Raw genomic sequence first — 26,800 nt, 5'->3', positions numbered from 1 at the left:
AAAAATAAAAATAAAATATAATATAATATGAAATATAATATAATATAATATAACATAATCTAATAATGTAATACAATACAATATAATATCATATCATATATCATATCACACTAGCATCACACTTTTCTTTTACATTCAAATTTTCTGTTTTTGTTGAAATATCTTAAAGATGCAATTTCATACCTTGATTTATTTTGTACATTAAAATATACACACTTATATTTGATATAGTTATATTATATATAATATATACTGTAGTTCTTTTTTTAATTATTTAATTTTCATATATTTTGTATTTGTTTTCTTACATTCAAATGTCTTTACTTTTTATTTATCATTTTCTTTGTATGTATTTCCTTGAATTTATAATTAATTTAAAATAGGATTTTTAATTTTTTAATTTTTCTAAATTCTTGCCCATCACTACTGGCTCCCTTCAGCGGTAGCTGAATTTTTTTAAAGCATGAAAAAGTATACACTTTGTAGTATTTTTCATGGTCACGTGACAATTTGGCATCTACTTGTTGCCGGGCAGAATTTGCAGTGCTTCTATTTGTAGCGTCTGCTGCCTCAGAGGCCACAGAAAGGACACGGAGAAACAGTAGAAACCTGACGTTTGGATAACGAGGTGGGTGGAGTAAATGAATCCCAAATAGGTTTTTGGGAAGAGGTGCAGAGTCTGGAAGATCTAGAAAGCGTCCCGTGCTGGACCTCCATACAAAGGCCTAAAAATGAGTACAGGTCTTCATTAACGCTTAAAAGCTGATGATAGAAGACTTCAAAAGCCTTATGGACCTCAATGGAGAAGATGGATGGACTGGTTCGGGTCCTTCATGGACTTCCAGCGATGGAGATATTGCACCTTGGTGGAGGTCTACCTTCTAACGTTTGGAGCCAAGAGGGCGAGTATAGTCGGTCTTTGGTCGTCACCCCAAAAGGACAAGATGAATTCCTGGACCCTAACCTCCATTCACCTCCAGACTTGAAGACCAACACGCTACCAACACCCGACCTCCTCCCAGGCGCTAAGACTCCAGCTACTAGACGGACGTCTGGCTTGCGTCTCCGCCGTCACAAATGAGAGCGGCCGTGGACAGGAAGTAAAGGACGTGGAGATGGAGTCCAGGTCCAGTGCGTTGGCGCTGATGAATATTTGACATAGTGCAGCGTGACACGGGGGCCACGGCGGGGAGGGAACGTCCTACGGAGAACTTGTAGTATTGACCGCCACGTTTTATTAAGACCAACCGAAAACGAGTCATTGTGGAGGTATTTGGTGACCGGCTGGCACGTCAGCGGATGAAACGTCTGCGGTCCCACATGACAAACGACGTCAAACATGGACGCTTGAGAAAAGACACCTAAAAAGAAAAACCCACAAAAACCATCAAAGTCCATCCACAAATAAAAATCCACTGAAAGGCTTCAGCTGGAGCCAAGAAGAAGACTGACGGAGCATTAGTGGAATCATGTGGTCTGGTGTCACATTTTACACACACAAGTACACACACAACACAATGAGTACACAGTACTACAATAAAAGCTACAACCGAATGACCACACACTACACCGCCATTCCTGGGATTGATGCTCTCCAACGATCGGCGAAATGCCACAAATGATAGACGCAGCCACAAAGAGCCCGAATAACGGCCATTTTAGATCCACACTTGAAGTATTCTTTCATTCATTCATTTTCTACCACTTTTAATTTAATTTAATTTATTCATTTTCTACCACTTTTAATTTAATTTAATTTAATTTAATTTATTCATTTTCTACCACTTTTAATTTAATTTAATTTAATTTATTCATTTTCTACCACTTTTAATTTAATTTAATTTAATTTATTCATTTTCTACCACTTTTAATTTAATTTAATTTAATTTAATTTAATTTAATTTAATTTAATTTAATTTAATTTAATTTAATTTAATTTAATTTAATTTAATTTAATTTAAATTTATTCATTTTCTTCCGCTTTTCCTCACGAGAGTCGCGGGGATGCTGGAGCCTATCCCAGCTGTCTTGGGGCGAGAGGCGGGGTACACCCTGGACTGGTGGCCAGCCAATCACAGGGCACATATAGACAAACAACCATTCACACTCACATTCATACCTATGGACAATTTGGACACTAAACTCATCACACACCAACTTAACACTCAAAAGGTATACTTATGAAACCTGAAAACCTGAAAATTGTGTGTTGTGCAAGAGGAACAACTTTAATTTGAACTTTAATTTTTTTAAATAAAATAAAATAAAATAAAATGTAAAAATGTAAAAATGTAAAAAATGTAAAAATGTAAAAATGTAAAAATGTAAAAATGTAAAAATGTAAAAATGTAAAAATGTAAAAATGTAAAAATTAAAAAATTCTAATTTAAATTAAAATTTAAATTAAACCGCTTATACTCACGAGGATTGCGGGGGTGCTGGAGCCTATCCCAGCTGTCTTAGGCCAGCCAATCACAGGGCACATATAGACTAACAACCATTCACACTCACATTCATACCTATGGACAATTTGGACACTAAACTCATCACACACCAACTTAACACTCAAAAGGTATACTTATGAAACCTGAAAACCTGAAAATTGTGTGTTGTGCAAGATGAACAACTTTAATTTGAACTTTAATTTTTTTAAATTAAATTAAATTAAATTAAATTAAATTAAATTAAATTCATTAATGTAAAAAATGTAAAAAATGTAAAAAATGTAAAAAATGTAAAAAATGTAAAAAATGTAAAAAATGTAAAAAATGCAAAAAATGTAAAAAATGCAAAAAATGTAAAAAAATGTAAAAAATGTAAAAAATGTAAAAAATGTAAAAATGTAAAAATGTAAAAATTTAAATATTTAAATATTAAAAAATTCTAATTTAAATTAAAATTTAAATTAAACCGCTTATACTCACGAGGATTGCGGGGGTGCTGGAGCCTATCCCAGCTGTCTTAGGCCAGCCAATCCCAGGGCACATATAGACAAACAACCATTCACACTCACATTCATACCTATGGACAATTTGGAGTGGCTAATTAACCTAGCATGTTTTTGGAATGTGGGAGGAAACCGGAGTACCCGGAGAAAACCCACGCATGCACGGGGAGAACATGCAAACTCCACACAGAGATGGCTGAGGGTGGAATTGAACCACCCTCAGGTCTGCGCGCTAACCACACGACCGCCGTGCAGCCCCAATGGTAATGTTGTTCCCAGATATTGATTATAATTATTCCGTTACATTCAGCTCTTTAATTGCCGTTGTTCGCTCACAATGAAGAGTGCTAACAAGCTAATCAGGCTAACGTGAGGCAGAACATGCGAACACCACAAATGAGAATTTAAACCTGGCTGAAAGTACTATTTCCCTTTCGGGATCCATGATGGAAACCCATGGATATTGAATGAATATTCCTAATGGGGACAGAGTCCAGACATCACGTCCACGGGAACGCTTCCTGCCTTTTCATTCAGTCGTCATCACACGTCGAGCGGGAACCCCTGCAAGGGCGTCCTAATGAGTCAAGACAGGAAGCAGTTGCGGTGCAAAGCGAAGGTGGACGTAAAGCTTGCGCTGATGCCTTCAAGGTCTTGTGAGATCATTAAGAGCCCAAGTGTGTATTCTTCAACGTGTCTGCTCTTTCTCACGCCGGGGTTGTGATGTGTCATCCATTTCTGGTCCACCACTTGTCAAACAAAGCAAGTGAGATTAGTCGAAGCCAAAGAGAGCCAGAAGGGCCATCGACTGTTAACATTCCGTTTCAATCATCGCCGTGGTTGAGGTCAAACGGGAGGAAAACATGTCGGCTAATTCCATAACTGCCTCTAACTACCATAACTTCCATAACTAAACATAACTTAACTTGCTGAAGTTTAGTAGAAGAACAATTCAATAAGACTGAAGGGACTTTTTACTCCCCTTCAATTGGAATGGAGACTTTGCATGGACCAATAAAACCTTCTTCTACACATCTTAAAATAAATGTCTGACAACTATCAATCAATCAGTCAGGTGTAGATGTGTCGTGGGAAATCAAAACATTTGTCAGTGTAGTATAAGAGGGGGATGGGGTGGGGGTGGGGGGGTGGACCCCGGATCGCAAGAAAATAGGTGTGGTCGGGGAGGAGTGTACAGTCCTTCATTCATTCATTCATTCATTTTCTATACCGCTTATCCTCACAAGGGTTGGGGGGCTGCTGGAGCCTATCCCAGCTGTAATTAAATTAAATTAAATTTTATTAAATTAAATTTTATTAAATTAAATTAAATTAAATTAAATTAAATTAAATTAAATTAAATTAAATTAAATTAAATTAAATTAAATTAAATTAAATTAAATTAAATTAAATTAAATTAAATTAAATTTTATTTAATTTTATTTAATTTTATTTAATTTTATTTAATTTTATTTAATTTTATTTAATTTTATTTAATTTTATTTTAATTTAAATTCATTCATTCATTTTTACTGCTTTTCCTCACAAGGGTAGCGGGGGTGCTGGAGCCTATCCCAGCTTAATTTAATTTAATTTAATTTTCTACCGCTTATCCTCATTCATATTCATATCACCAGAAATTAATGAGAAAATGGAATGGGGATGGAGATGGATTTAAAAATTTAAAAATTTGATTTTTTATGTAAAAATGTAAAAATTTTGAAATGTAAAAATGTAAAAAAAATGTTAAAATGTTAAAATTTAAAAAATTTAAAAATTTTAAATGTAAAAATGTAAAAATTTTAAAAATTTATTTAAAAAAAAATTCTACCACTTATCCTCACGAGGATTGCGGGGGTGCTGGAGCCTATCCCAGCTGTCTTAGGCCAGCCAATCACAGGGCACATATAGACAAACAACCATTCACACTCACATTCATACCTATGGACAATTTGGAGTGGCTAATTAACCTAGCATGTTTTTGGAATTTAATTTAATTTAATTTAATTTAATTTAATTTAATTTAATTTAATTTAATTTAATTTAATTTAATTTAATTTAATTTAATTTAATTTAATTTAATTTAATTTAATTTAATTTAATTTAATTTAATTTAATTTAATTTAATTTAATTTAATTTAATTTAATTTAATTTAATTTAATTTAATTTAATTTAATTTAGTACTGCTTATCCAAGGGTTGCGGGGGTGCTGGAGCCTATCCTAGCTGTCTTCAGGAATAGGTACAGATTCTGGAGGATCTGTATAGTAGAAAATAAATACAAATACAAATTCAAGTGGTTTGTTGGTTAGCCTGCTTGCGTGTTCGATCATGGCCCTCTCGAGTCCCTAAAGCATAAGAGTTGTAATGTATAAAAGGCGTTATTTCATGTCTATAGGGCTCTAATAATGTTAGGAACCGTGTTCAGAAACGGGTTTTCTAGGGTCCAACTATGAAAACATCCCATTTATTATTATATTATTATTATTATTATATACTCAGAGCCGGAAATGATACCAATTTAAAGCTACGCAGACCCGCCCCCACTGTCCCAACGTTAATCATGGAATCATTCGGCTTTTCCTACGGCTCGGCTATTCTTTGTTTACCCGTCAGATTTACTGTTGCGTTGCTGCCTCATTACTTCATTACTTCGTTTTAGCCTCTTCCTGCTTCTCTTTAGCCTCTTCCTGCTTCTACAGACCCGTTGCTATATTATACTCTGGTTAGGGCCGTGGACTCCTTCATCAATATATATATATATATATATATATATATATATATATATATATATATATATATATATATATATATATATATATAAATTAGTCTTTTCATTATTGAATGTTACCGATTTGTTGAATAAAATTCAACAAAAAAACAAAACAAGTGTTATAAAAATGTGCAAATGTTCTGAATCATAATTTTCGGAAAGAAAAAGAAGTCATGGCCAGATTTTTCCCCCACAATAAAACATGTTATCAAACATCTGAGAATTTCCGGAATCACAATTTTCCAAGAGAAAAAAGCTCAAATTACCAGATTTTTCCCACAAAAAAATAAAACAAGCAAATTTCCCGAATCACAATTGTTGGAGAGAAAAAGAACAAATGGTCAGATTTTTCCCACAAAAAAACAAAACAAGTGTTATAAAAAATCTGAAAATTTTCTGAATCACAATTCTCGTAAAAAAAGAACAAATGGCCAGATTTTTCCCCCACAAAAAAAACATGTTATCAAACATCTGAATTTCAATTTTCCAAGAGAAACAAGCTCAAAAGACCAGATTTTTCCCATAAAAAAACAAAAGAAGTGAATTTCCCGAATCGCAATTTTCAGACAGAAAAAGAACAAATAGCCGTATTTTTCCTCCAAAAAAAACAAAACAAGTGCTGTAAAAAATCTGCAAATTTGCTAAATCACAATTTTTGAAGAGAAAAAGCTCAAATGACCAGATTTTTCCCACAAAAAAAACTTTATCAAAAATCTGTGAATTTCTCGAATCACAATATTTTGAAGAGAAAAAGCTCAAATGACCAGATTTTTCCCACAAAAAAATGATACTTCATTACTTCTGCCGTTGCATTTTTTAATAGCGACACGGCGGGTAGACATGCGTTCCTAACGACTTCTCGTTAAACGCTAATGGCTGCGTACTGACTTCAATTACACACAAGAAGGATAGGAGGAGGAGTCCGTTGTTGTGGCGTTGCTGCAGAAAGCGAGAGCCTTCAGCAGCTGAGAGCATTTAGACAAATATCATCATCATCATCATCATCATCATCATCGCCAACTCAGACGCTAAACATAAACACGCATAAAAAGCCATGACCTCCGGCTACGATGGCGTAACAACGAGAAGCGGCCACCACAGTCAGACTGCAGAAATCGTTTTTTGGCCCCATTGAAAAGCCGACCGCAATACAGCGACGGGAGGAGTGGGGGGTTGGGGGGTGGGGTGGTGGTGGTGGGGGGGGGGGTCGGGAAGCAAGCCAGCGGTCGTTTTAGCAGCAGGGGGTTTCACTCCTGCACGACTCCTCTGAGATGAAAACATTTTCATGTAGACGAGCCATCAAAAGTATGAGAGAACTGCGGGGGTGGTGGGGGTGGGGGTGGGGGCGGCGGTGGCGGTTTTGGGGGGGGGGGGGCAGGCGTGTAACTGACGTGAGAGGATTAAGTAAACCAAGATGATGACAATGTGGGAATAAATAACGGTAGCCCATTTCACACAACATGGACATCGTTCACTGTCATGGTTACTGCTTCCTGCTTCCTGCTTCTCTTTAGCCTCTTCCTGCTTCTCTTTAGCCTCTTCCTGCTTCGCTTTAGCCTCTTCCTGCTTCTCTTTAGCCTCTTCCTGCTTCGCTTTAGCCTCTTCCTGCTTCTCTTTAGCCTCTTCCTGCTTCTACGAACCCATTGCTATATTATAATTTGGTTAGGGCCGTGGACTCCATCATCAATCGGATATATGTATATGTATATATGTATATGTATATATTTGTCTTATATGTCATATTATATTATTATAGTATATAGTATTACATGTCATTATTCAATGTTACCAATTTGATGAATAACAATTTTTGGAGTGAAAAAGCTCAAATGACCAGATTTTTCCCCACAAAAAAAACAAAAAAGTGAATTTCCTGATTTCACGAATCACAATTTTTGTTGAGAAAAAGAAAAAATGGCCAGATTTTCCCACAAAAAAAGCATGTTTTCAAAAATCTGTGAATTTCCTGAATCGTAATTTTCGGACAGAAAAAGCTCAAATGACCAGATTTTTTCCACAAAAAAACAAAACAAGTGTTATAAAAAATCTGCAAATTTTCTGAATCACAATTTTTGTAGAGAAAAAGAACAAATGGACAGATTTTTTCCCCCACAAAAAAAACAGGTTATCAAACATCTGAGAATTTCTGGAATCACAATTTTCCAAGAGAAAAAAGCTCAAATGACCAGATTTTTCCCACAAAAAAATAAAACAAGCAAATTTCCCGAATCACAATTGTTGGAGAGAAAAAGAACAAATGGCCAGATTTTTCTCCACAAAAAAAAAAACATGTTATCAAAAATCTGAATTTCCGGAATCACAATTTTCCAAGAGAAACAAGCTCAAAAGACCAGATTTTTCCCATAAAAAAACAAAAGAAGTGAATTTCCCGAATCGCAATTTTCAGAGAGAAAAAGAACAAATAGCCATATTTTTCCTCCAAAAAAACAAAACAAGTGCTGTAAAAAATCTGCAAATTTGCTAAATCACAATTTTTGAAGAGAAAAAGCTCAAATGACCAGATTTCTCCCACAAAAAAAACTTTATCGAAAATCTGTGAATTTCTCGAATCACAATTTTTGAAGAGAAAAAGCTCAAATGACCAGATTTTTCCCACAGAAAAATGATCAAAAATGTGTGAATTAGCTGAATTGAGAATAAGTGCAAATTGGCAGGTTTCCCCACAAAATAAAAAAAAAATTGTGAATTTGTTAAATCCCATTTTTTGAAGAGAATAAACACACATGGGCGTGTTTTCACACACAAAAATAAACGTAATAAAAAATCAGTGATGTTGCCGTTTCCAGTGGAAATAGTTTATGCCAACATGCCTTATGTCAACGTCAGCGGTTGTCGACATAAGCGAAAGTAGTCATTTCTTGTGACTTTTCCCAGAGACCTAAAAACAGGCCGTGCGGTGTGAAAGGGGCAGTGCCCCACGAGCCGCTGTCTAAGCTCAGTCATGTTTTATCATCGTTGATTGTCATGTAAGCAGAAAAAGAAGCTGTGAAAGTTTTCCACAGTAGTTACTTCTGCATGTTTTTTATTTCACGAGTTAAGTGTTGATGTAAAAATTAAATTAAATTAAATTAAATTAAATTAAATTAAATTAAATTAAATTAAATTAAATTAAATTAAATTAAATTAAATTAAATTAAATTAAATTAAATTAAATTAAATTAAATTAAATTTATTCATTCATTCATTCATTCATTCATTCATTTTTACCGCTTTTCCTCACAAGGGTAGCGGGGGTGCTGGAGCCTATCCCAGCTTAATTTAATTTAATTCAATTCAATTCAATTCAATTCAATTCAATTCAATTCAATTCAATTCAATTCAATTCAATTCAATTCAATTTAGTACCGCTTATCCAAGGGTTGCGGGGGTGCTGGAGCCTATCCCAACTGTCTTCAGGAATAGGCGCAGATTCTGGAGGATCTGTATAGCTACTCACAACTCAATACATAGGGCCCAAAATGAGTCCCCAAAATATGTCCCCTTTAACACTGCATGAAGACATAAAATCAGCCATGGCAGGAGTGGAAAAATGGTCTCCTCCTATTCTGTGTGGAAGTGGTAAGTTATTTGCTTCTTAAGTAGAAAATAAATACAAATACAAATTCAAGTGCTGTAAAAAATCTGCAAATTTGCTAAATCACAATTTTTGGGGCAGTGCCCCACGAGCCGCTGTCTAAGCTCAGTCATGTTTTATCATCGTTGATTGTCATGTAAGCAGAAAAAGAAGCTGTGAAAGTTTTCCACAGTAGTTACTTCTGCATGTTTTTTATTTCACGAGTTAAGTGTTGATGTAAAAAAAGGTTGAGAAGCCCTCCACGAAAAAAAAAAACGCAAAACGTGTCTGGTGATGGTCGCTCATAGGCGACCGTAATTGAAGCAGCATAAGTGGCGTAATTAGCCTGACTGTTGACATAGCAACTGGATCCAGTCTCTTCAGGACGGCGGCTTTCTAAACGCTTAACACGTCAACGCCAATCAGGAATAAAAATAGATTCTACGCTCGCATGAGCGGGAGAGAGGAGAGGCGCCACGGGCGAAGAAAGTGGGGGGGGGGGATTTGGAAGAAGCGGCGGTGTTCCAGGCGATGATTGGACTCAGCGAGTGATGGTCAAATCCACTTTCACACTTGCTGTTATGTTGGGAAATAAGTCGTTGGGCGGCCTTCTGGCGACCCCACAACACTTGGGAAAAACGTTCCCATCACGGAGGACAGGTGTTACTCGGCAGTACTGCACTTTATACATTCTACACCAATTCTTATACTAAAGACCATATTAGACCATATTCAATTCAGCGATTATGTGATAAAATATGACGCTGCAAATACGACGTCCATGGAAGTGATGAAGGGAAAAAATGGAAACTTTTCTCTCATGATATGGATTATGTAAGATTATGGCTAACTAAAATTATTTTTATGATCGACATGTAAATACATTTAAAAAAAAATTGTTGTGACATACGTATATATGCATTGAAAGATTTTCAAATCAAAAGTTTAGAGACATATTTGTCTCTTCATGAATGAAACAGCGTCTGCAACGTTTGAGTGTTACGGTATATTTCATATTCATAGTCTGGTGAAAATATGTCCAATTATATTTATTTTATATACCAGAAATAAGTGAAATAAATACATTAATATACTAACATTTATCTCATATGAAATATATTTCATGTCTATGCTACTAAAATGACATTTTTCCTCATCATTTTATGAGTTTATTCTTTATTCTAAAATTGCGCATTTTTATGTTATATAATTATTATATCTCCTTTTTATTACTTATAATACATATCAAAAGTAATTTCTCAGAACAACAACAACAATAATTATTATTATATTAATTTGCTATAATGATATGATGAAACTATATTCATATTGTTTCATTTATTATTTATGATTATATATTTTTAGAAAGAATGAAAAAAACCTTTATTCGTATCTGACATGTAACATAAATTTAGAGTTGAAATGTGATCCTAAAATAATGATAGGATATAATTTTTCTTTTTTATTTATTATTTAAATAAAAAAAAATTTAAATTTATTTATTTAATTATAATTTTATAATTTTATTTTCTATTAATGATTAAAAAAGTACATATCTATATAATAATATATTCATTCATAAGAAGGAAGGAAGGAAGGAAGGAAGGAGGGAAAGAAGGAAGGAAGGGAAAGAAGGAAGGAAGGAAGGAAGGAAGGAAGGAAGGAAGGATGGATGGACAGATGATCCACCAGGTGCGTGTGCCGCCGCTCCCAGCCAGCTAAAACACGATGGCGTTGGCGAAGGCGAAATGATGTACGATGTACGATATGTCAGCGGAGAGTTATGCGAAGAAACAACAATGAGATCCAAGTTTGCGCGGGGAAGGAAAAATGTTCAAGAAGACATCCATCTTCATGGAAAACGCCTCCTGCGGAGCCGTCCGTCTTTCACGGAGTCAGCCAAGCAAACAAGATGCAGTTTGACCGCAACGGCGAGATCATCTCAGCCACTTTGCCTTCAGAGGGAAGTTGTCTAAACAAGACGAGGAGTCGCTACTCCAGTGTGGGAACGCTCCGTACGCTCCGTACGCTCCGTACGCTCCGTACGCTCTGTACGCTCTGCACGCTCCGTACGCTCCGTACGCTCCGTACGCTCCGTACGCTCTTTTTCCAGAATCAGAATTTTCCAAGATAAAAAGCTCAAATGACCAGATTTTTCCCACAAAACAAAACAAAACAAGTGTTATAAAAAAATCTGCAAATTTTCTGAATCACAATTTTCTGAGGGAAAAAGAACTAATGGCCAGTTTTTTCCCCCACGAAAAAAACATGTTGTGAATTTCCAGAATCACAATTTTCGGAGAGAAAAAGAACAAATGGCCAGATTTTTCCCACAAAAAAACAAAATCATTGTGGTAAAAAATCAGCAAATTTCCTGAATCACAAATTTTGGAAAGAAAAAGCTCAAATGACCAGATTTTTCCCACAAAAAACAAAACAAAACAAGTGTTATAAAAAATCTGCAAAATTTCTGAATCACAATTTTCTAAGGGAAAAAGAACTAATGGCCAGATTTTTCCCACAACAAAACAAAACCATTGTTCTAAAAAAATCTGCAAATTTCCCAAATCAGAATTTTTGGAGGGAAAAAGCTCAAATGACCAGATTTTTCCCACAAAAAAACAAAACAAGTGAATTTCCAGAATCACAATTTTCGGAGAGAAAAAGAACAAATGGCCAGATTTTTCCCACAAAAAAACAAAATCATTGTGGTAAAAAATCAGCAAATTTCCTGAATCACAAATTTTGGAAAGAAAAAGCTCAAATGACCAGATTTTTCCCACAAAAAACAAAACAAAACAAGTGTTATAAAAAATCAGCAAATTTTCTGAATCACAATTTTCCAAGGGAAAAAGGACTAATGGCCAGATTTTTCCCCCACGAAAAAAACATGTTATAAACATTTGTGAATTTCCAGAATCACAATTTTCCAAGAGAAAAAAGCTCAAATGACCAGATTTTTACCACAAAAAAACAAAACAAGTGAATTTCCCGAATTGCAATTTTCAGAGAGAAAAACAACAAATGGCCAGATTTTTCCCACAAAAAAACAAAACCATTGTTCTAAAAAAATCAGCAAATTTCCCGAATCACAATTTTTGGAGAGAAAAAGCTCAAATGACCAGATTTTTCAGACAAAAAAACAAAACAAGTTTTATAAAAAATCTGCATCATAGAAAACTTGACATAATCCACAGTCAAAGTCCGAGGTACAGAACCAGAAGTGCCATATAATGCAATTAATGGCTTTTCATGCCAGTTTTAATGATAACACAGTCGCTCCTCCCACCGGTTATTTATGACAACTGCCATTTTGCGTCAGGAAAATGAATAAAATGACCTGAAATAATCCACACAATCGTCAACAGACGCAGGTTTCACCTCTGGATGGTTGTTCAACATAAAGTCCACCTTGGTTGCATCATCACAAACACAGAAAGACTTGAAATAATCCCCAGTCAAGGTCCGAGGTACAGAACCAGAAGTGCCATAGAATGCAATTGATGGCTTTTCATGCTAGTTTTAATGATAACCTCCACCTAGCATGTATCCTAGAACTGCCTTTCCCGCCAGTTATCGTGATTATAACCCCCACCTTGCATAATGGAATTTCCCGAATCACAATTTTCGGAGACAAAAAAAATAAACGGCCAGATTTTTCCCCCACATTTTTTTTTTTAATCAAACATCTGTGAATTTCCAGAATCACAATTTTCCAAGAGAAAAAAGCTAAAATGACCAGATTTTTTCCACAAAAAAACAAAACAAGTGAATTTCCAGAATCACAATTTTCGGAGAGAAAAAGAACAAATGGCCAGATTTTTCCCACAAAAAAACAAAACCATTGTGGTAAAAAATCTGAAATTTCCCAAATCACAATTTTTGGAGAGAAAAAGCTCAAATGACCAGATTTTTCTCACAAAAAACAAAACAAAACAAGTGCTATAAAAAATCTGCAAATTTTCTGAATCACAATTTTCTGAGGGAAAAAGAACTAATGGCCAGATTTTTCCCACAACAAAACAAAACCATTGTTCTAAAAAAATCAGCAAATTTCCCAAATCAGAATTTTTGGAGGGAAAAAGCTCAAATGACCAGATTTTTCCCACAAAAAAGCAAAACAAGTGAATTTCCAGAATCACAATTTTCGGAGAGAAAAAGAACAAATGGCCAGATTTTTCCCACAAAAAAACAAAATCATTGTGGTAAAAAATCAGCAAATTTCCTGAATCACAAATTTTGGAAAGAAAAAGCTCAAATGACCAGATTTTTCCCACAAAAAACAAAACAAAACAAGTGTTATAAAAAAACAGCAAATTTTCTGAATCACAATTTTCTAAGGGAAAAAGAACTAATGGCCAGATTTTTCCCCCACGAAAAAAACATGTTATCAAACATTTGTGAATTTCCAGAATCACAATTTTCCAAGAGAAAAAAGCTCAAATGACCAGATTTTTACCACAAAAAACAAAACAAGTGAATTTCCCGAATTGCAATTTTCAGAGAGAAAAACAACAAATGGCCAGATTTTTCCCACAAAAAAAACAAACAAGTTTTATAAAAAATCTAAAAAAAATTCTAAAAAAATTCTAAAAAACTTCTAAAAAAATCAGCAAATTTCCCGAATCACAATTTTTGGAGAGAAAAAGCTCAAATGACCAGATTTTTCAGACAAAAAAACAAAACAAGTTTTATAAAAAATCTGCATCATAGAAAACTTGACATAATCCACAGTCAAAGTCCGAGGTACAGAACCAGAAGTGCCATATAATGCAATTAATGGCTTTTCATGCCAGTTTTAATGATATCACCGTTGCTCCTCCCACCGGTTATTTATGACAACTGCCATTTTGCGTCAGGAAAATGAATAAAATGACCTGAAATAATCCACACAGTTTTCACCTCTGGATGGTTGTTCAACATAAAGTCCACCTTGGTTGCATCATCGCAAACACAGAAAGACTTGAAATAATCCCCAGTCAAGGTCCGAGGTACAGAACCAGAAGTGCCATAGAATGCAATTGATGGCTTTTCATGCTAGTTTTAATGATAACCTCCACCTAGCATGTATCCTAGAACTGCTTTTCCCACCAGATATCGTGATTATAACCCCCACCTTGCATAATGGAATTTCACGAATCGCAATTTTCTGAGACAAAAAAAGAAAAAATGGCCAGATTTTTCCCCCACAATTTTTTTTTAAATCAAACACCTGTGAATTTCCCGAATCACAATTTTCCAAGAGAAAAAAGCTAAAATGACCAGATTTTTCCCACAAAAAAACAAAACAAGTGAATTTCCCGAATCACAATTTTCGGAGAGAAAAAGAACAAATGGCCAGATTTTTCCCACAAAAAACAAAACCATTGTGGTAAAAAATCTGCAAATTTCCCAAATCACAAATTTTGGAGAGAAAAAGCTCAAATGACCAGATTTTTACCACAAAAAACAAAACAAAACAAGTTTTATAAAAAATCTGCATCATAGAAAACATAGAAAGACTTGACATAATCCACAGTCAAAGTCCGAGGTACAGAACCAAAAGTGCCATATAATGCAATTAATGGCTTTTCATGCTAGTTTTAATGATATCACCGTCGCTCCTCCCACCGGTTATTTATGACAACTGCCATTTTGCGTCAGGAAAATGAATAAAATGACCTGAAATAATCCACACAATCGTCAACAGACGCAGGTTTCACCTCTGGATGGTTGTTCAACATAAAGTCCACCTTGGTTGCATCATCGCAAACACAGAAAGACTTGAAATAATCCCCAGTCAAGGTCCGAGGTACAGAACCAGAAGTGCCATAGAATAATCCACAGTGGCCTCAAGACGTAACATAACCCTGCGGATCTGAACGTTATGAAAGTCGTGTTATTCATCAAAGTGATATGAATTCATCATGCCCATCCCGACTCGTAAGATCAACAAAGCGGATCTTAAAAGTTTCCCATGCATGACAACAGCGCTCTTCCTCTGAGAGGCCAGAGCGATAAAAATAACGAATCACATCCTCCTCTGTCATATCAAGCCAGCCTCCTGGCGGGATGCTTCCCTCCAAGGCTGGACACGGAAACATCAACGCTGAGGAAAAAACTGGCACCATTGCTACAAAAAGTGACTTGACTATGGGAGGCAAAGGTTGGCGTGGTTGCCAGACGCACCCAGGAATGCAATCACACAAGTGATGTTCCCTTTCATGTCTTTTTGACAACCTCCACATAGCGGCCATGTTGTTTTTCTGGGAATATCTCTTTTCTCTCATGTCAGCATAATTCAAAATGGCATCTGGTGGGGATATTTAGACCGATCCATGACGATACCAACCGATGACAAAATTGATTTGTGCGGACAAACCTATGACTTAATGAAGCTAATCAATGCGCAGAATATAAATAGATCAATTCCTGCATAAAAGTGAAAATGCCAACCAATTACTATGCAGCACACAATGGCCAACATGTAGACTGACCAATGACTTTAGCAGAGAGGGCCATTGCAAATAATCGCTATATCAATGATATATTTAGATATATATGTAGCCTGACCAATGACTGCATGAAGAACCAATCACTTTGCTGATTGGAATGACTGACATGTAGAGCAATCAATGACTGTATACTGACCAATCGCTATGCATCACCCGACGATTGGCATTTAGACTGACCAGTGACTTAAATGGAAAGGGACATTTCAACCAATCTCTGGGCTGTGTTTAATTGTTGGAATATGATTTTCATATCATGAAAATGATTGGCACGTAGACTGACCAATGACTGCATAATGCATAAAAGACATGACAAATGATTATGAAGCAAACAATGACTGCCGTGTTAATCGACCAATGATTTAAGTGTAGAGTGTCATTACAACCAATCTGTGCTGCGCTTCATGATTGACACGTAGACTGATCAATGACTGCATAATGCTTAAAAGACATGACCAATGATTATGAAGCAAACAATGACTGCCGTGTTATTCGACCAATGATTTAAGTGTAGAGTGTCATCAACCAATCTCTGTGCTGCGCTTCATGATTGACACGTAGACTGACCAATGACTGCACAATGCATAAAAGACATATGACCAATGATTATGAAGCCGTGTTAAATGACCAATGACTTAAGTGTAGAGTGTCATTACAACCAATCTCTGTGCTGTGATTAATAATTGACACGTAGACTGACCAATGACTGCACAATGCATAAAAGACATATGACCAATGATTATGAAGCAAACAATGACTGCTGTGTTAATCGACCAATGACTTAAGCGTAGAGTGTCATTACAACCAATCTCTGTGCTGTGATTAATGATTGACACATAGACTGACCAATGACTGCATAATGCATAAAAGACATATGACCAATGATTATGAGGCAAACAATGACTGCCGTGTTAACCGACCAATGACTTAAGCGTAGCGTGTCATTACAACCAATCTCTGTGCTGTGATTAATGATTGACACGTAGACTGACCAATGACTGCATAATGCATAACAGACATGACCAATGATTATGAAGCAAACAATGAATGCTGTGTTAACCGACCAATGACTTAAGTGTAGAGTGTCATTACAACCAATCTCTGTGCTGTGCTTCATGATTGACACGTAGACTGACCAATGACCGCATAATGCATTAAAGACATATGACCAATGATTATGAAGCCATGTTAATTGACCATTGACTCAAGTGTAGAGTGTCATTACAACCAATCTCTGTGCTGTGCTTCATGATTGACATGTAAACTGACCAATGACTGCATTATGCATAAAAGACATATGACCAATGATTATGAAGCAAACAATGACTGCCATGTTAATTTACCAATGACTTAAGTGTAGCGTGTCATCAACCAATCTCTGCCGTGCTTCATGATAGTAGTAGATTGACCAATGACTGTACTTTGTGCAATGATTGACACAAGACGTCTTACCTGAAGCAGGTGGCGTTCTTGCCTCCAGCGCGGATGCAGGGATATTCCACGGTTAGGATTTTATTTTCGGGACATTCAGCACTGAGGAAACAACAAATAATCAATTTGCCGCCACGTGTTTATGTTTTGGCTGAGATTTGCATATGAAAGCAGCATATTTTGCTGATCAGGGAATGTTTTTTTATGCGTACAAATACAAACTCTAATTTCATGTCTGCTCTAATCAATGAAGAGAAACTAAAGCCGTGGGAAAGTTGGGAAGAAATTGAAAACATATTGACGTGTGCTGGCAGGTGCCGGGATCTTAACAGCGTTTTCTGCACTATTTTTGCTCATCTTCCATGCAGTACTCTCTGGAATACTACACAAAAGCAGTACTAGTCTATAACTTTAGGGAGAAGTTCAAATACATTTTTTTTAATGTGCTGGAAAAACATCATTTTGCATTTTATCTTTGTACTTTTTGTACGTTTACTTTATTCACAAATGCTGTATATTTGGGGGAGGGGGTGCCCTGGGATTGGCTGGCCACCAGTCCAGGGTGTACCCCGCCTCTCGCCCCAAGACAGCTGGGATAGGCTCCAGCACCCCCTGCGACCCTCGGGAGGATAAGCGGTAGAAAATGAATAAATGAATGAATGAATGGTTTCATAATTATACCTTTTGAGTGTTAAGTTGGTGTGTGATGAATTTAGTGTTCTTTGTAAGAACACTAACACATTCCAAAAACATGCTAGGTTAATTAGCCACTCCAAATTGTCCATAGGTATGAATGTGAGTGTGAATGGTTGTTTGTCTATATGTGCCCTGTGATTGGCTGGCCACCAGTCCAGGGTGGACCCCGCCTCTCGCCCCAAGACAGCTGGGATAGGCTCCAGCACCCCCTGCGACCCTCGGGAGGATAAGCGGTAGAAAATGAATAAATGAATGAATGGTTTCATAATTATACCTTTTGAGTATTACGCTGGTGTGTGATGAGTTTAGTGTTCTTTGTAAGAACACTAACACATTCCAAAAACATGCTAGGTTAATTGGTGACTCCAAATTGTCCATAGGTATGAATGTGAGTGTGAATGGTTGTTTGTCTATATGTGATTGGCTGGCCACCAGTCCAGGGTGTACCCCGCCTCTCGCCCCAAGACAGCTGGGATAGGCTCCAGCACTCCCGCCACTCTCGTGAGAATAAGTGGTAGAAAATGAATGAATGAATGATTCAGTTGAGCTGGTTTCAGAATTATACCTTTTCAGTGTTAAGTTGGTGTGTGATGAGTTTAGTGTTCTTTATAAGAACACTAACATATTCCAAAAACATGCTAGGTTAATTGGCCACTCCAAATTGTCCATAGGTATGAATGTGAGTGTGAATGGTTGTTTGTCTATATGTGCCCTGTGATTGGCTGGCCACCACCTCTCGCCCCAAGACAGCTGGGATAGGCTCCAGCACCCACACGACTCTCGTGAGGATAAGCGGTAGAGAATGAATGAATGAATGCTCTATATTTGCTATATATGCTCTAAATTTGCTCTATATTATATTAATCGGTTATGAATATGATTAATTATAATGATTAATATGATTAATTATAGTTTTGTAAAGTGAAAATTCAACATAGTTAGAGGTAATATTTTGGTGTGGCAACATGGTCCATTTCTTAAGTCATTGTGTATCCTGGTTCTCATACATTTCCGACCTAAATGGAGTTTAGATTTGATTACAGTTTTCCATCATTCCCTACGGGACAAGGATGCATAATCCATGCATCCAAACACCTCAACAAACAAAGTAAGCTGGACCTACCGTGAGGTGTCCGGTCCGTGCGTGGTCCTGATGGAGCTGGCCCCGGAGTTCCACATCAGAGCCGCACACACGGCGCAGAATACTAACAGAGTCCCACCATGAACGTGACCCATGTCCGACCGTGACAGACGCTTCTGCTTCACGTCCTCACGTCCTCACGTCCTCACGTCCTCACGCCGTCCTCATGAGTTTGCGCACCAGTCCGCCACCGGGGGTTGCGGACCCTGCACATGGAGCACCACAAGAAGCAGCAGTCAGTCCCGCACTGAGGCAAAGCAGCTCAGTGAGCAGTCTCTAATCCACCCCCCCAATATCCCCCCCCACACACACACCCCCACCCCCGGGTTTACATTCCAGCCTCCCCCCCCTTTTAAAGAAGTGAGCAACACACTGACCCACTCCTAACAAGCAAATGAACATCGGCTCAGCATATTTGGATTTACGGCCATTTAAGTAGGACACGTCATCAATTCAAGCCGCCTGCTTTCCATTCCACTTTTCCTTTGAAGACACTTTTTACACCACTTTTACTATTCCGGCTTTGCCAAAATAGCCAAATCAGCTAACAAAACACATTTGGCAAGGGTCTCCAAATAGGAAAAGGGATGCTGACCAACATGCAGCCTCTCTATCCCGCCCCAAGACGGCTGGGATAGGCTCCAGCACCCACGCGACTCTCACAAGGAAAAGCTGGAAGTGTTGAAAATCAATGAATGAATGAATATTTTTAAACAGCATGTCTACGTTTCAAATTTTATAAAAAAAAAAAAATCTGCTAATTTTCTGAATCACATTTTTCGGAGAGAAAATGAACAAATGGACAGATTTTTTTCCCCCACAAAAAAAACCAACATGTTATCAAATATCTGGGAATTTCCGGAATCACAATTTTCCAAGAGAAAAAAGCTCAAAAGGCCAGATTTTTCCCACAAAAAAACAAAACAAGTGAATTTCCCGAATCGCAATTTTTGGAGAGAAAAAGAACAAATAGCCAGATTTTTCCCACCAAAAAAAAGTGTTGTAAAAAAATCTGCAAATTTCCAGAGTCACAATTGTTGGAGAGAAAAATAACAAATGGCCAGATTTTTCCCACAAAAAAACAAAACAAATGAATTTCCCGAATCACAATTTTTGGAGAGAAAAAGAACAAATAGCCAGATTTTTCCCACAAAAAATACAAGTGTTGTAAAAAAATCTGCTAATTTTCTGAATCACAATTCTTGGAGAAAAAAAGAACAAATGGCCAGATTTTTTCCCCCACAAAAAAACATGTTATCAAACATCTGTGAGTTTCCGGAATCACAATTTTCCAAGAGAAAAAACCTCAAATGACCAGATTTTTCCCACTAAAAAAAAAAAATTATCACAAATTTGTGAATTAGCTGAATTGAGAATAAGTGCAAATTGGCAGGTTTCCCCACAAAATAAAAAAAAAATTGTGAATTTGTTAAATCCCATTTTTTGAAGAAAATAAGCACAAACACAAATGGGCGGGTTTTCACACACAAAAATAAACGTTATCAAAAATCAGCAATTTTGCCGTTTCCAGTGGAAATAGTTTATGCCAACATCCCTCATGTCGACGTCAGCGGTTGTCGACATAAGCGAAAGTAGTCATTTCTTGCATATCTACATATGACTTTTCCCAGGAACATTAAAAATGAATCCCGGCTTAAAACAGGCTGTTTGAAAGGGGCAGTGCCCCATGAGCCGCTGTCTGTGAAAGCAATGTAATCCGGCTAAGCTCAGTCATGTTTTAGTATCGTTCATTGTCAGCCGACCAGTCCAGGGTGGACCCCGCCTCTTTCCACCAAGACAGCTGGGATAGGCTCCAGCACCCCTCGACCCTAGTGAGGAAAAGCGGTAGAAAATGAATGAATAAATGAATGATTTGGTTGAGCTGGTTTCATAATTATACCTTTTGAGTGTTAAGTTGGTGTGTGATGAGTTTAGTGTTCTTTATAAGAACACTAACACATTCCAAAAACATGCTAGGTTAATTAGCCACTCCAAATTGTCCATAGGTATGAATGTGAGTGTGAATGGTTGTTTGTCTATATGCGCCCTGGGATTGGCTGGCCACCAGTCCAGGGTCGACCCCGCCTCTCGCCCGAAGACAGCTGGGATAGGCTCCAGCACCCCCGCCACCCTCGTGAGGAAAAGCGGTAGAAAATGAATGAATAAATGAATGATTTGGTTGAGCTGGTTTCATAATTATACCTTTTGAGTGTTAAGTTGGTGTGTGATGAGTTTAGTGTTCTTTGTAAGAACACTAACACATTCCAAAAACATGCTAGGTTAATTAGCCACTCCAAATTGTCCATAGGTATGAATGTGAGTGTGAATGGTTGTTTGTCTATATGTGCCCTGTGATTGGCTGGCCACCAGTCCAGGGTGTACCCTGCCTCTCGCCCCAAGACAGCTGGGATAGGCTCCAGCACCCCCGCCACCCTCGTTAAGAAAAGCGGTAGAAAATGAATGAATAAATGAATGATTCGGTTGAGCTGGTTTCATAATTATACCTTTTGAGTGTTAAGTTGGTGTGTGATGAGTTTAGTGTTCTTTGTAAGAACACTAACACATTCCAAAAACATGCTAGGTTAATTAGCCACTCCAAATTGTCCATAGGTATGAATGCGAAATATGATGAGGCATCCTCACCAACACACGCAAAGAAAGGATGTAGGAAATAAGGAAATACTTGGTTGATTTGGAAAAAGGTGGTGGGAGGCTGGCTTACTGGAAGCATCACATGGAACGTCGGAGAACGTAGGAGAAATGGACTTTTCTTGCTTGCTAATGACCACACTTTCTTCATGCTTATTTGTCTAGTGGACACTTCCTGTGGAATGAATGCCAAAAGGAAGGGAGAAGTGATGGAAGAAGATTGGAAGTATCAGTCATCTAACGTGAGTAAGTGAATATGGAATATGGAATATGGAATATGGAATATGGAATGGGAGCCAAAGTTCAGCCCAACATATTGCTCAACTTTTCCAGCTTTGAAAGTCTTACAGGGGAATAAAAATGGCTGTAAATATGGCGTGAATATTACTAACTCATAAACCACTGGCCAAACAACTTTAGGTTCAATGACTGCATGAAGTGGGAAGAGACGTTCAAACTCATCACTTTGCCGAGCATAATAATTCATATGTAGACCGACCAATGACTTTTTGGCTGCTCATTGCCTGCGTACAGTGGAAAGATCGCTGTGCTGAGCATAACGTGTGACATGTAGACTGACCAATGACTGCCAACCACTCTGCACGGTATAATCACTGAAATGTAGACCGACCAATGACTGCATGAATCAATCATTGCCCGACTGTGTATGGCTAACCAATGACTGTGTAAAATAGGAAGCGACGTCCCAAATCATCACCTGTGCTGAGCATAACGTGTGACATGTAGACTGACCAATGACTGCCAACCACTTTGTACGGTATAATCACTGAAATGGAGACCGACCAATGACTTTTTGGCTGCTCATTGCCTGCATACAGTGGAAAGAGAATGTTTGACATGTAGACTGACCAATGACTGCCAACCACTCTGCACGGTATAATCACTGAAATGTAGACCGACCAATGAATGCATGAATCAATCATTGCACGACTGTGTATGGCTAACCAATGACTGTGTAAAATAGGAAGCGACATCCCAAATCATCACCTGTGCTGAGCATAACACCTGACATGTAGACTGACCAATGACTGCCAACCACTCTGTACTCTGAAATGTAGACCGACCTATGACCGCATGAGCCAATCACAATAATGAATGAATTATAGGCTGACTAATGACTGAATAAAATGAACTAAGCCTATCAACCTAATCACTGTGACGAGCATATTAATAGACATGTAGACTGACCAATGACTGACTGAGTGGCAGAAACATACCTGCCATTCACTGTACAGTGTCATCCTTGACATGTTGACTGACCAATGACTGCATGAATCAGAAGAGACATGCCTGTCAAAGGATATTGTGTAATCGTGGATATGAAGACTGACCAACGACTACATAAATAAATAATTTTACTTTGCGTAATGAACCACTTAGACTGCCCAATGACTGTATGAAGTAGGAAGAGACATCCCAACACATCACTGTGCTGAGCATAGGAATTGAAATGCAGACCGACCAGTGACTGGATGATGAACCAATGACTGCACTGCGTAATGAATGACATATTTTATACTGACCAATGACTGTATTAAGGAGGTAGAGAAATTCAAACTAATCACTGTGCTTAGCATCATAATTGAAGACTGACCAATGACTGACTGACTGGCCATCACAGTGTATACTCTGCAATCACTGACTTAGGGACTGATCAATGACTGCATGAAGCAGAAGAAACATGCCTGTCAAAGGATATTGCGTAATCGTGGACATGAAGACTGACCAACGACTACATAAATAAATAATTTTACTTTGCATAATGAACCACTTAGACTGCCCAATGACTGTATGAAGTATGAAGAGACATCCCAACACATCACTGTGCTGAGCATAAGAATTGACATGCAGACCGACCAGTGACTGGATAATGAACCAATGACTGCACTGCGTAATGAATGACATTTTATACTGATCAATGACTGTATAAAGTAGGTAGAGAAATTCTAACTAATCACTGTGCTTAGCATCATAGTTGAAGACTGACCAATGACTGACTGACTGACTGGCCATCACGGTAAACACTATGTAATCGCTGACTTAGGGACTGATCAATGACTGCATTAAGTCGGTAGAGAAATTCTAACTAATCACTGTGTTGAGAATCATATTGAAGACTGGCCAATGACTGACTGACTGGCCATCACAGTATATACTATGCAATCGCTGACATAGGGACTGATCAATGACTGCATTAAGTAGAGAAATTCAAACTAGTCACTGTGTTGAGAATCATATTGAAGACTGACCAATGACTGACTGACTGACTGGCAATTACAGTATATACTATGCAATCACTGACTTAGGGACTGATCAATGACTGCATTAAGTAGGTAGAGAAATTCTAACTAATCACCTTACAGCACATAATAATTGATATGTAGACTGACCAATGACTGTGCTGCATAAAAGGCTATTAAACACAAACAGAGGGTTGTTAGCCAGTGACAAATAGTACTTGGTATTAAGAAGCAGTAGAGCACCTACGTGATGAACATCCATCCATCCACCCACCCATCCATCCATCCATCCATCCACCCATCCATCCATCCATCCATCCATCCATCCATCCATCCATCCATCCATCCATCCATCCATCCACCCACCCATCCACCCACCCATCCACCCAACCACCCAACCATCCACCCATCGACCCATCCATCCATCCACCCATCCATCCACCCATCCACCCAACCATCCACCCACCCATCCACCCATCCATCCACCCATCCATCCACCCAACCATCCATCCACCCATCCATCCACCCATCCATCCACCCACCCATCCATCCATCCACCCATCCACCCACCCATCCATCCACCCACCCATCCACCCACCCATCCATCCATCCATGTAAACAATCCAACCAGGTGATTTATTATTATTATTATGATTATGATTATTTTCCAAGTAGAACATGTAGCACACGCGCCACAAAAGCTTGACTTGGCTCACACGAGCAACGTTTGATGTATATAATGATATACGTATGATGTAGGAATGAAATATGGCAGCAGTAATGCATGGGAGCGTTTACACAGACGGATGGCTTGTAAGCCCCTCAATAAAATATGCACAATTATTGCATCATTCTTCAACGCCGCAAAAGCCGAAACTTATTCAATCTGCTGAGCCTTCAACGCTTTTTATTACACTGAAAGTACACATTATTTTTCACTTTGTCGCGACCCGGATTGGTTATTTTTTTTCGTGATTAAATGAAAAGAAAGAAAAAAGATGCACTGTTGTGTCGCATTTTTTTATTTTTTTTGTAATAACATAGATTTGCGACTTTTTTCCCTTTGCAACTTTTTCCTAATAACTGACTTCTTGCGTCTTTTAGCCTTGCAACTTTTTTTAATCGTAGTTTTGCACACTTTTTTTTGGTAACCGACTTTTCATGGTAGCCTTGCGATTTGTTTCTCGTAGTTTTGCAATTTTTTATAACTTTACTGCTTGTTTATCGTACCTTTGCGACTTGTTTCTCGAAACTTTGAGATTTGTTACTCGTAGTTTGGCAATTTTTTTGTAATAACAGATTTGCGACTTTTTTCTCTTTGCAACTGTTTCCTAATAACTGACTTCTTGCGTCTTTTTTTTATCGTAGCTTTGCCCACTTTTTTTTTGGTAACTGACTTTTTTGTGTCAAGCCTTGCGATTTGTTTCTCATAGTTTTGCAACTTTTTTCATAACTTTACTGCTTGTTTATCGTACCTTTGCGACTTGTTTCTCGTAACTTTGAGATTTGTTTCTCGTAGTTTTACAACTTTTTTGTAATAACATAGATTTGCGACTTTTTTCTCTTTGCAACTTTTTTCCTAATAACTGACTTCTTGCGTCTTTTAGCCTTGCCACTTTTTTTTAATCGTAGCTTTGCCCACTTTTTTTTGGTAACTGACTTTTTTGTGGTAGCCTTGCGATTTGTTTCTCGTAGTTTTGCAACTTTTTTTTATAACTTTACTGCTTGTTTATCGTAGCTTTGCGACTTGTTTCTCGAAACTTTGAGATTTGTTTCTCGTAGTTTTACAACTTTTTTGTAATAACATAGATTTGCGACTTTTTTCTCTTCGCAACTTTTTCCTAATAACTGACTTCTTGCGTCTTTTAGCCTTGAAACTTTTTTTAATCGTAGCTTTGCCCACTTTTTTTTGGTAACCGACTTTTCATGGTAGCCTTGCGATTTGTTTCTCGTAATTTTGCAATTTTTTATAACTTTACTGCTTGTTTATCGTACCTTTGCGACTTGTTTCTCGAAACTTTGAGATTTGTTTCTCGTAGTTTGGCAACTTTTTTTGTAATAACATAGATTTGCGACTTTTTTCTCCTTGCAACTTTTTCCTAATAACTGACTTCTTGCGTCTTTTAGCCTTGCAAATTTTTTTTATCGTACTTTGCCCGCGTTTTTTTTTCATAGTAGCCTTGCGATTTGTTTCTCGTAATTTTGCAATTTTTTAATAACTTTACTGCTTGTTTATCGTACCTTTGCGACTTGCTTCTCGTAACTTTGCGATTTGTGTCTTATACTTTGCAACTTTTTTCATAACGTTACTGTTTGTTTATCGTACCTTTGCGACTTGTTTCTCGTAACTTTGAGATTTGTTTCTCGTAGTTTGGCAACTTTTTTGTAATAACATAGATTTGCGACTTTTTTCTCTTTGCAACTTTTTCCTAATAACTGACTTCTTGCGTCTTTTAGTCTGGCGACTTTTTTTTAATAGTAGCTTCGCCCACTTTTTTTTGGTAACTGACTTTTAATGGTAGCCTTGCGATTTGTTTCTCGTAATTTTGCAATTTTTTCACAACTTTACTGTTTGTTTATCGTACCTTTGCGACTTGTTTCTCGTAACTTTGAGATTTGTTTCTCGTAGTTTGGCAATTTTTTTGTAATAACAGATTTGGGACTTTTTTCTCTTTGCAACTTTTTCCTAATAACTGACTTCTTGCGTCTTTTTTTTATCGTAGCTTTGCCCACTTTTTTTGGTAACTGACTTTTTCATGGTAGCCTTGCAATTTGTTTCTCGTAATTTTGCAATTTTTTAAATAACTTTACTGCTTGTTTATCGTACCTTTGCGACT

At 37.3% G+C, this 26,800-nt stretch overlaps 1 protein-coding gene across 2 annotated transcripts in view; it reads right to left on the bottom strand.

Moving 5' to 3' along the window:
* The window catches only part of LOC131139808 (collagen and calcium-binding EGF domain-containing protein 1-like), a 48,581-nt gene extending 29,332 nt beyond the window's left edge, over positions 1–19,249 (bottom strand). Inside the window, exons 1-2 of one of the 2 annotated variants that reach the window (XM_058089712.1) lie at positions 19,036–19,249; positions 17,238–17,318 (exon numbers count right to left, since the gene is read on the bottom strand). In XM_058089712.1, the coding sequence (XP_057945695.1) occupies positions 17,238–17,318; positions 19,036–19,148 (194 nt within the window). In that variant the 5' untranslated portion in view covers positions 19,149–19,249. The remainder of the gene's footprint in view (positions 1–17,237; positions 17,319–19,035) is intronic. The other variant, XM_058089713.1, reaches the window with a different exon arrangement.
* Between the last annotated feature and the right edge of the window lie 7,551 nt (positions 19,250–26,800).

This window comes from Doryrhamphus excisus, chromosome 12, assembly GCF_030265055.1.
Source record: "Doryrhamphus excisus isolate RoL2022-K1 chromosome 12, RoL_Dexc_1.0, whole genome shotgun sequence".
Lineage (NCBI taxonomy): Eukaryota > Metazoa > Chordata > Actinopteri > Syngnathiformes > Syngnathidae > Doryrhamphus > Doryrhamphus excisus.
Note: the sequence above shows the minus strand (reverse complement) of the source record. Positions and strands in the feature narration are given on the sequence as shown.